This window comes from Ceratosolen solmsi, unplaced genomic scaffold, assembly GCF_000503995.2.
Source record: "Ceratosolen solmsi marchali unplaced genomic scaffold, CerSol_1.0 scaffold6, whole genome shotgun sequence".
In the NCBI taxonomy this organism is placed as follows: domain Eukaryota; kingdom Metazoa; phylum Arthropoda; class Insecta; order Hymenoptera; family Agaonidae; genus Ceratosolen; species Ceratosolen solmsi.
The window spans coordinates 13049022-13061030 of record NW_011948414.1 but is presented as its reverse complement, the minus strand read 5'-3'; the positions used below and the strand labels follow the sequence as shown (position 1 = coordinate 13061030).

Below are 12009 nucleotides of genomic sequence, written 5' to 3'. Positions count from 1 at the left end.
GCTATAAATATTTATATTTTTATTTTTTATTAGCAAGTTATTCGTGTATAATAATAGCACCGCTATATATTTATAATTGCAGGACTAACTTGGTATCGTCATGATAACGAATATAAAGTAAATGAATGTCTCATGAAAGAATGTAAGAACAGTGAATAACAGATTAAGAATAATAGAATAGGTTTAGCTATTTTACGATAGACCATGAAATATGTTTTTTAGTGAAACTGAGTGGTTAACAAGAAATAGATTATAATAAAAGGAAAATGTTACAGGAACCGATGAAAGAATATGCGAATTTGAATTTTATAATGTTAATGTGAATAAATAGATGATGAAACAAGATAAAGTAGATTAAAAAAATTGATATGCAAATATAATATTGGTAACTATCGTGAAAATTTATAAGTTGTAGAAAAAGTAAAAATCCCTTGGCGAATTTCAAAACATCGAGCAAATTATTATATTTGAATGAAGGTATTCAACAAATTCTTAACGGGAAAAATTTCAAGAATCTAAGTTTATAGCTAAGGATGAAATGGTAAGGCAAATGATAGAGTTTAGGACTGTATAGCTCATACAATAAATATATAAATAGTTCTTCGTTTCGTTTTCTATATATAAATAGTTCTTAGTTTATTGAAATGTATGTATATTATAATATTCGAAAAATTAACATACTCATATAATCGATACATAAAACTTTCTTAAAGATTCTGCAAGGTTTGAATATAAATAGTAGTAACTTAAAATATGACAGGTCTGCTTTTTTAACTTTGGCCCCAGGAAACCTTTAAAGGACATTTTTGTCTACTATTCAAAGTATAGACGAGAAATAGAATGTGTATCAATATATGAGTTATGCAAATATTGTCAGGATTTATTGAGCAGAATAATTAAGTCAATATGTGCAAGTAAAGGATTTATCTTCGAAATTTGAAATCTTTAACATAACTGAAGTAGATTATTGGGCGGTATATTGACGTGGATTTTATGTGGTAGGTATTTTAATAAGTAAATAGTTTATGTAATTATAGTAAACAATAAAGAATAGACAATTGATTAAATAGGATTCTATCAGGCCTTTATAATAATGAATAAGATAACGTAATTGGATTGGAAGTGGAAAAATAATTAGATCTTGAATAGAAAAACATAGTATATATTCAAAACTGCTTATTTTTAAGTATAAAAATATATTTAATTATATTATAAATGATCAAAAAAAGTTGTTTATATACAGAAAAATATAGATTAAATGGATGTTTATCCTTCACAAATAATGATGGTAGATTAAAGTATTTCATATTAATAAAACTTGGACTTTATCTACGACAAATAATTATTTAAACGGTTAGTTGTCATAATTAACTTATTACAAAAAATTTTGAAAACAGTTTGTTCTGGATATTTCATAACATTATTTGCATAATTTTCCAAATTTATTAAACTATGAGATCTTTTATGATTATCAATATCTTTAATATAACATTTTTGAAACATCGTAATAATATAAATGGTTATCAAAGCTAACAAGATTAAAAACACAAACTTTATATATCTTTTATATGCATATTTATTAGTGTTAATGAACCTTTTAACGTCATTACCTTAATGATGGAAGGTAATTTATTTTATAATAAATATTGGGGTTTAAACTGGTTTGTGATTTAAATGATTCTGATCATTTTACTACAACGAAGCACAAGTAAATAGTACTTTTTAGCTTCTCTAATTATAGATATCTTTTAAACATTGATCGGTTACATGTTTATTTAAAATTATAAATGCATGTAGTGTTGTAATGATTTATTTTCGTATTACAAACAGAAGAAATATGTAGAATTGTTAAAGAAAAAGTATAAGAAAAAATTTTTTATAGAACCACAAGCGCGAATAATTGAGAAATATTTGTTCTAACGTTAAATTATTTAAAATCTTGTCAAAATCATCCACATTAAAAATTTTAAAAATAGATTTGTTAATAATCGAATAAGTATTAGGTAAAAGGATAGTAAATAATTATTGTTTTTAATAATTAAATTTTTCATTTGTAATTTAATGGATAGCATTACCTGTCAAAATTTATTATATGCTTGATTAACTATAAAATTTATTCTATCCTATACATGAACAATATGAAAACTTTTGTATATAATACTTATTGAAAATTAAATTTAATAAAAATTTCTGGTATATATGGGCATGGCATTAGTTTCATTCGTACATAAAGATTCGGTCATACAAACAAAATAAATATTTAATATTAAACGAAAAATTAAGCTATAGATAAGTAATGTGAAATATTTTATAAATGTCATGCGAAAAAGTTGTTAGAAAAATGATTTAATTATTTAAAAAAATTAATATAACAATATTTTTGCTATAAAATTTTAAACTATATAGAGTAACGGCTATAATAAATAAATATTTGAATTATAAAGTAAAACAATGCATTGATGTTAATTTTTTGCATAACACTTAAATTTAGACAATACCGTTATTAAAAAAAAAAAACAAAAAATAGGAATTAGAAAAATATTACATTAGGATATTGGAAACAGCTACAAAATAATATTTTATAATTATGCAACGTATGTTAGCATTTATCAGATTTTGAATTAGTAAAATGTAAATTATTTCTTTTTAGTAAGCATTTCATAAACAATATTATCATAGTAAATATTTTTAATTAATTAAAAATGTAACGTTAAAATTAATAAATATATTTTATTATCAATTTTATTTAATGTAGCAGTATATATTACTTAGGTTTACCTATGCAACCTAGTATCGACGGAAATACAAATATTTCTTAATGCGCAGTTCTGCTTACTTTTAAATGTTTATTACTAACTTATATTGTAAGAAGGGGAAACTCCAATATCATTTTTAGTCCAATGTTTTTAATATATATTGGTATTAATATTTTGGAGTAGGATTACTTGTATATCTGTATAAATGATCATTTAAAAGTTTTTAGCTTTTAATTCCAGAACAGTAAAAAGATAATATTTTATATAATTAGAATTATTTTAAGGATATTTATTGTTTATATTACATAGAATTCTGTGGCGATTTACTATCAAGAATATGTTGAGTCTTGTAGTATTTTTGTAATGCATATCAATTTTTTTTATTTTAATTTTTTGTTACAAAATACCTTTTTCCACCAGTATATATATATATTTTTTTATATAGTTTAAATTTATAAACTAAATATAAATAATTAGTATAACTAAAACGATATAAACTTAATTATAATTACAATCCATTTTTAAATAATTTTCTAGAAATATATTTTTAATTAAAAATTGATTTGATGAACATTTTGTCAAATTAATCTGCAAAATCAATTACTGATGTATTCTTTATGGTTTAATTATTTTATAATACGTAATACGTGATTTTATTAATTCAGAATGAAATTAATACTTTGTACTGTAAATTATATTTTTAGATCGAATATGGTGGTAATACGAATTTCACTTAATCGCGTTTTTTATTCAAAAATTTAATTACCACCTGAAGTAGTATTTCTTAGACTTATATGGATTGAAATATATTTTGATTTTTTAGATGATTTATTCGAATTATTAATTACTGAAGATTTACGTTTAAAAATTTGCGATATTTATTAGAGAAAAATCTTAGGTCCAATTGCAGGTGAAAAGTAATAAGACTAGTATTGTTCAAGATTATTATAATTTTGTAATAGGATTTGAATTCAAATCATTCATTTAAATACCGAAACATAATGATGTTATAGACTATCAATGTATTAACTGTCACGATAGATGCGTAAAGAAATAACAATGGCAGATAAAACTAACATTATAATTAGTTATTTGTGCTTAATTTGATTTGTTGTTCCTTTCTTAAGCAAATTAGTTATATATTTCTGCTGATATATCGCTGAAAGAAGACTTGAGATTTATTAAATATTCGATGTTATTTTGTCCAGCTTCGATGAAAATATGATAAATTACATAAAAATATTGCTATAAAAAATACAATAGTTTTTAATGCCAAACAATATAAATTACATTAGTATAATTTGAATTCTAAAAGTAAGAGGTAGGAACATTAGTAGTTCAACATCAAGTGGTTTTTCTATTTAAAAAAGACTACTGTATTGTGTAGCTAACTTAAATAAATTTTTTTTCTTATGGTATTATAGTGCCTCTTAATTATGTAATATTATTATAATTAATATATAATGGAGTTCATAAAAGCTATTTAACAATTAAGGCTATGTTTTACTTAACATCTAGATTTCACTGGGTCGAAATACAGTTAAGCAAGCGTATATTCTGTTGACTTTTAAGACTTATCGCTTGAATTAATTTGTTTAAAAGGAATGCATAAACTCTTGTTGATTTTCAGGAATGACAATAATTTGTTAAAAAAAAACATCTTTATTTGAGACATTTAAATATGAAGTTTAAAAAAGATTTCATACTTTAATAGCAATATGCAGATTTCTGTAAGAAATTATTGTATGCGTCGAGTCTAATATTCATTATAAAACAGACTGACACAAGCCATAACTCATTTAAAATTGCTAATGACACATACAATATTATTTATATATTAATAAGAAACTGTCAATCAATGCCATAATTTCTAGCAAATATTTGAACTCGGTTAATTAAAAAATATTCAGTTACTTTGTTTAAGGTCACTTGTTAATTAAATATCCTATTATTTAAAGTTTCACGTTTTATTCTTTTTACTTTATATTTATCATAGAAATTTGAAATTTTATGCTGTAATGTGTAACGCGTTAAACATTTTCCATTTTGTTAGTCACGGAATTAACTAAAACGTTGATAAATTCCACCTTGTATTCAGCTGTATTTTCTTTTTATCTTCCAATAACCAAATCGTAGCATTTATACAAGTTATATTTTATGTAATAGCCTTTGGTACCTAGAATATTAGCCAAACTTATATAAATATAAAATTTTTGTTTTTATTTAATCATGATTTTTTTATTTATTTTTTATTTTTTACTTTTACTTTACCACTTATTTTGTACTCAATCTTTACAATATAAATACTGTTAAATAAATTTTTTCTACTTGTTAATATTTGCTTATAGTCTTAGATATATTGAAATATTAAAGAGAAAATACTTGCAATTTACAGTCGAAGACATTAATGATTTCTCGCTTAATTAGTATTTGTATTTCTGTCAGGTAAATTTATACTTAATACCATAATTCAAGCATTTACATCTTCAATTTACTTTTATTTACTCAAAAATCAAATACATTATTAATATTATATATATTTACTTAGTACATGTAGTTATTTTTTTTTATCTTTTGTTAATTTATCAACATGTGTTAAATATTTCTGTCCAATAGTAATAAACGATAGGCTACTACCTATTCCTGTAATAGTAAAAAGTGTTGAATTTGATGGTATTACAGATCGTAAGACTGACCATATTAAAACTGATCCGAAACTAAGCAGGAGAGCACCTGCAACACTAAAATACATAAAAATTGAAATATATAAATAAATAAAAAATCACATATTTAATATGCAAGTTAAATTTTGTAGAATTTATAAAATATCACCAGAAAATATTCGTTTATTAAATGCGTTTAATAATTAAATAATTAATGTGAATATTTTTTCAATTTTTAAAATTAGAATCTATAATAAAATGATATAAATTTTTATCTTTGTAGATCAATATTTAATAAAAGTTAATATTTTTACTATTAACTTAGCATATCATATATTTCTTGGATGTATAAAAAAACTAAATAAATCCATAGCAATCAATAGATTGTTGGATAAAATAAATATAGAGACAAAGGGCGACTTAATTAAACTATTACAGAAAGGTGAATCGAATTAATCGAGAAAAACGAAGTTAAAATTGTGAAAAAATATAAAAAGAAAATTCGAGATGTAAATCTTCAAAGAAAAAATGTGAAATGGTACAGAAAAAAGAAGGAGAAAGGATTAAATAAAAAAGAAAATATTAGCCAGTATATAAGACAGTAACAAAAATAATAGAAGCAAACGCAGTACCAATGATCAAAAGATATAATGTTATAATGTTAATTTATATATATATATATATATATATATATATATATATATATATATATTAATAATTGATATAATGTGAACAGGATTTGATAATTTAAGTTTAGTTATGTTGCGAATTAAAGCGACATATCTTTTTTTACACATAGAATTGTTAACTTTTGTAATAATGTGTTATCCTTCATTACTAAACCCATTTTCCATTGAAACCATTATTTTTGAGTGCATATGTGCATATTCTATTTTTGGGATATAAGTTATTAAAAAATGATTTTAATTAAAAATTAATAACAAAGTAGTAATATCTTATATAAAATAAGTAAAAAAGTATTAGAAATTATGAGTAGTCTAATTTTTAATTATTCACATGTAAATGTTATTTTATGAAGCTTAGACGAATCTATGACTTTTATATGAAAAATTGATAAAAAATTAAAAAACGTTACAATATGTGAAATTCCTATTTTCTGTTTTTTTTTTAAATTTGATATTAGAGTAGTATATCTCTGCTAGTATAAAATTGTCATAAATGTTAATTATTCTTTTGCAGATTTCCTTCACAAAATTAATTAAATTAAATTTATATATTTTAATAAGCCAACATAGAAACAGATAAATTTAACATGAATTATACCACTCCAACGAGCGACTATTATGAAAAAGAATTTCCATCGGATTCATTCAAATTGTAATGAAATTTAAGATAATTTTAAGTATTGTACTATAATTACTAGTTCATAAAATGTAGAGATCTGTTTTCTCTATGATAGAATCCCTTTATGATTAAAATGATTGATTAAAAATCATAGTTATTTCATCGTTATTTAAGGGCTATAACTATATTGTCAAGATATCAGTAAAGGCATAACGATATGCAGATTTTCCTTAAATTTTATTATAATTCATGGAATAATTATTCAATGTAGAATTTTTTAAATATTCGGTTTTATACATTTTCTAAAACTCTTATTAAAATTATAAATTTGATTCTAACATCGTCGTTATACAAAAAATTTAAATTTAACGCAAATATTGTTTAAATATTAATAGTTAATTATTATTTATGCTAATACAATGTATCATAAATCACAGTTTTAATTATTATCTACCTTTATAAACCACAAAGGAAGAGGGTTAAAAATTTTTATGGAATTAATTAACAATGTTATGGATATTAATTTAGTACTTATCTTTTGGATGTGAGATTAGATACAATTTAATTTCAAAAATATATAAAGCAATAAAAAATTTTTTAACTTCAATCTTCTACATGATTTCTCGAAAATTATAAAATATCTGAAATAGAAAGAGCAATGACTTAACGAAAATATAAATTTTCAATTAATAAATAGAATTACTAATAGCTATTGTTTGGATTAAATAAAATGCGTATGTTACAATAAGAAATACGAATACGTATTGTAAGTTTTTATATAAAGCAATTAATCGGGAATTTTAAATGAAAATTTAATAATTATTCAATATGAAGACTATCAGTTGTTTGATTAAATAGTATTTTGGATATAATTACAAACTTAAATATTAAAAAATTCTGATAAGTTTTCCATTTGTTCTAGTAATATAGCAATAACACTTTATTAAACAGAACATATTTATAGATGGATAATTGATAACTATTTAAAATACGAAGTAAAAAACATAAAATATAATATAAAACGAACATTTTAGTAATAGAATATATTTACATATCTAGCGTACACGTGTCTAGTTTGTAGTATTTATAAAATTATTAATAGATATTTAATTATTTTAAATAACAACTTTTCATTGTAATAAATAATTATACATGAAGATAATAACTTTATTATACGAGACATATTTTCTAATGTACCCGTAATTATCAACTGTTCATTTAACACTGATTGTATGAAACACTTTAAGAGATTTTACTTTGAATTATGTTTGAATTAATTAAATATATTAGATTATGTTATTAATTATATATATAGATATATTTTTCTTCCTTAATTATTAAAAAAAAATTAACTATATTTATTAAAAAATTTGATTATTTAAAAAATCTATAATATATCTAAAATAAGTTAATTGAGATTAATTGATGAAGTATGAGAATTGTAACAAAAGCCGATTTATACATTATTTTTTTATGTTATATTTAAAATAATCTATCTATATATAGTATCTAGAACATCGATAACCACTTTATTGGACGAGACCATTATTTACTTCTTATCTGTTTAATACTTCTCTTAGAACATAGTTTGTATGCTAAATTCAACATTAATTTTACTTTCACTGCAAGATTGTATTTCGGAATGAAAAACGATGTAAAAGATAAAACATGGATTTTGTTGAAATATATCTTATAAATTTTAGTGCCACATCATTAATTATACTTAAATTTTACTTAGAAAATATGGAAGTAATTGATTGATGATTAAATTGTTATAATATATTCTTGTTTCTATTATTCACTCAATTTTTCTCATAATACATATTCAAATACCATAAATTATTGCTTCCTGTTTTATAGATCAATTCGTGTTTTTAATAGAGTATAACATTAAACTTAAATCTTGGTTACAAATTGTTATCATATTAATAATAATAAATCGAAAGTTATTATTTTTGTATAAAAAGTAAAACTTTTATACAAATTGGTTTATTAGAAAATTATTTAAATAAAATTGTTCGTTATACAATATACTCACCTATAAAAAAATCTATAATTCGATGGAGCTTTCTTAATATGTTCTCTAGTAAAAATATATGTGCCTGTTCCAAATAATGAATTTAATAATAAAAAATTTGAAATATCCTTGTCTGCAAATATTCTGAAAAATATTTATAGTTAAAATTATTTTATAAATCAAATATTAAAAATTTAGTAATATTATTTGACTATATAACATTATTTTTATTCAAACAAATTAAAAATTTGATGAAATATTCAGAAATCAGTTTCATTATTTTTTTTTCGTATCTTTGTTCATATAAGAAGAAAGAATTCCTTATACATAATGGATTAATGTTAATAAAAATTATTAACTTAATCTTACTTTATATAAATATTTTATTATTAGCAATATATTTTTAGGAAATTAATAAAATCATCAATTTTCAAAATAAATATCATTTATATAACTCTCAATCTTGATTAATGTATTGACATATTTAATAATTTGATATATTTCTTTTTAGCCTTGATAATTTGGTACAGATAAAGAACAAGATGCTATATTTTCTGAATGAACTATAACTTTTTAGCAGTTTTCAAAATAGATGCTAATTCAAATAATTCTATTATATCATTGGTGCCCTGTTAATCAATCATGCATTCAAATTAATTTTCTGGTAAAGAAAAATTTATACTTCAACTTTATAATTCAATTATTTAAAAATAACTAGAACGTTATAATATAGCCACTTAAAAATATTTAATATTTATTTTTTCAGGAGATTAATAATTAAGTAAATATTCTTTACATTTATATTTGTGTATACTATAAAAGCATCTGGAATACGAATACTGATATAATGTAGTTGGATTTAGATTGCATATTGATTTGGAGATTGAGAGTAAAGAACTTCAGATAATTTTTAATTTATTGAAATTAATAAACATTAAAAATATCATAGTCATTCTTTACTTAGTCTTCTATTTTTATTTGTTCCGTGAAAATATTGTGAACATGTATTGCCTAGTTCAGGAATTTAATTAGTATAATACATTTACTTGGATGTATATCTACTTCAATTGGAATAAAATAGTTTGGAAATTCTTTTATAAAAATTAATTTCTCCAAAAATTACAGAAATTAAAGAAACGAAAAAGTATTGAGTGATCATTACAACCATTATTGAAATTTTAATTTTATGATTACATATCATTAGGGGTTCAACTTTTGATTGCCAATGCAATAATTATATATTATATTTAATACTCATCATAAATAAGGTTTCGACATTTTAAATACCTAAATTTCATCATTAAATTATTAACTTGCTTGCCTTTTAATAAATTATTTATTTAACTGTAGTTCATTATATTTTACAGTAGTACAATAAAATTAATTTTTTTCATTTCAATTCAAACAAACCATTTATTGATGTATATTACATAATAAAATACTATTTACAAATCTGTTTTGATTTTACAACCTGTTAAAATCAAAATTGTACTATATTACCAAATGACTAGATTAAACATGATTAAATTATTTGATATTTGTATAATAACTGTTATAATAACAAAATTAATCTGAATGCTGAATAATTTTTTTAATCTTTATAAATGAATTATGATAAATTATATAAAATTCTTTAATTCATATATAATATTCCGATGTATTTAATTTTATTTATTTGCTATCTTGGTTTAGTTCTCATGAGTTTTCATCAAGTATTTCATTAGGCAAGCAATAACTCAACAAAATTTTAATTTGTAATCTATAATACTATAGTTGCTTGAATTGCAGTTTCTAATTTAAATCACAAAAGTTTTCTAATACAGAACTTTTAAAAAACTTTATATGATAAATTAATACTATAATTACTTGATTATTTGTTAGATTTTATAAAAAACTGCAAGGATACACATACAAAATGTATTGTAATTTATTGTTGTATAAACATTCACTGTAAAATTTGGGTCAATTCCTTCAATTGAAAAGTAATACCAGGTCATATTTGAAACTATAGGAGTAATTATAGAAGAGGATTACTTATATTCAGGACTATGTCTAAATTTAAATAAAATTTTTTTCATCTGTGTTCTTAATAGAGTTATCAAAGTAATGGTAGCTGTTCTAAATAAAGCTCTTACAAATATTTCAATGGCCTAGATTAATTTATTTCAAAGTAATACATGTTTTAATATAATAATTTGACTTATAAATATTTTATTTTTATTTTTATGGTATTATCAGATTAAAGAATATATAGGTGATTATTTTTTCATATAACATTATACTTGACTATTGAATAATTATTTTCATTTAACTGATAAATTGTAAAACATATAAATAGAAATATTTCAAATCTAAATTTGAAACTAGATACAAAAAATTATTTATATGAATATTGAATTACTTACATTTTCTATTAGAAAATTCTTGTATATTTGTATCTATTATGTTTATTACATATTTTATAAAAAATATTACCAAAAACATTGTAAAAAATTTTTAATAAAAAGAAAAATTTACTACAAGTAAACAATTAAATGATATAATATTAAATTATAATAATCTGTAATATAATATATATATAAAATATAAAATATTAGGAAAAAATCATTTTATGTTTAGTTTTAAAAAGTTAACAATCATAGAGTATTAATGTAATAAAATTAATATTTTAATTTATATAAAATATAATTACCTTAATAATTTGAATTATTAAAAATATATTTACTATTAAATTAAAATATTAATTAAATTTAGATGTTAGATATAATAAAACAAACATTTTGGTTTGACAATGATTTTTGCTATTTGTTAAATCATCTTTCAATTACTATTAATATATCATTTGACATACCTAAGATTAGGATTCATAATATTTACAGAAAGTGTAGTATACGAAATAACTCCAGTTAAAGGTACATAGAATTCTACTAGATTATGCAAAAATTTTGGTTTAACTGCATTTGACTTATCAGAACTTGTAGAATTTTCATCACCCATTTTCAAAATATTTATTACAAATTTAAATATTAAAAATATAATATAATAGTTATAATTAATAATTTACGTTTCAATATAATAAATTAGATGCGCGAATTAAATGCATATACACACTCGCACGCACACCCATGTATATAAAAATATATACACTAGTTAAAAATATATTTAAAAGTAATATTGATAAAGAAAGTATGCAGTAAGTACAACCTATATATAAATTTAGGGTGAGGAATTCTATGATGTAATAACAAAAATTTCATTTATTTAGTAA

The 12009-nt window shown here is 21.0% G+C and overlaps 1 protein-coding gene across 1 annotated transcript; it reads right to left on the bottom strand.

Moving 5' to 3' along the window:
- Positions 1–5287: 5287 nt before the first annotated feature.
- LOC105368143 (uncharacterized) lies at positions 5288–11802 on the bottom strand. The gene is made up of 3 exons (XM_011507080.1): positions 11593–11802; positions 8763–8885; positions 5288–5497 (listed from the first exon to the last, which is right to left on the bottom strand). The coding sequence occupies exons 1-3, from the start codon at positions 11736–11738 to the stop codon at positions 5314–5316; spliced, it is 453 nt and encodes a 150-aa protein (XP_011505382.1). The 5' UTR covers positions 11739–11802; the 3' UTR covers positions 5288–5313.
- Between the last annotated feature and the right edge of the window lie 207 nt (positions 11803–12009).

Excerpts from the sequence above, each read along its gene's own strand:
- LOC105368143 (XM_011507080.1), bottom strand. The coding sequence starts at position 11,738 with ATGGGTGATGAAAATTCTACAAGTTCTGATAAGTCAAATGCAGTTAAA. Across the intron at positions 8,886-11,592 it reads ATTATGAATCCTAATCTTAG|AATATTTGCAGACAAGGATA; the intron begins GTATGTCAAATG and ends AATATTTTTCAG. Across the intron at positions 5,498-8,762 it reads AATTATAGATTTTTTTATAG|TGTTGCAGGTGCTCTCCTGC; the intron begins GTGAGTATATTG and ends TATGTATTTTAG.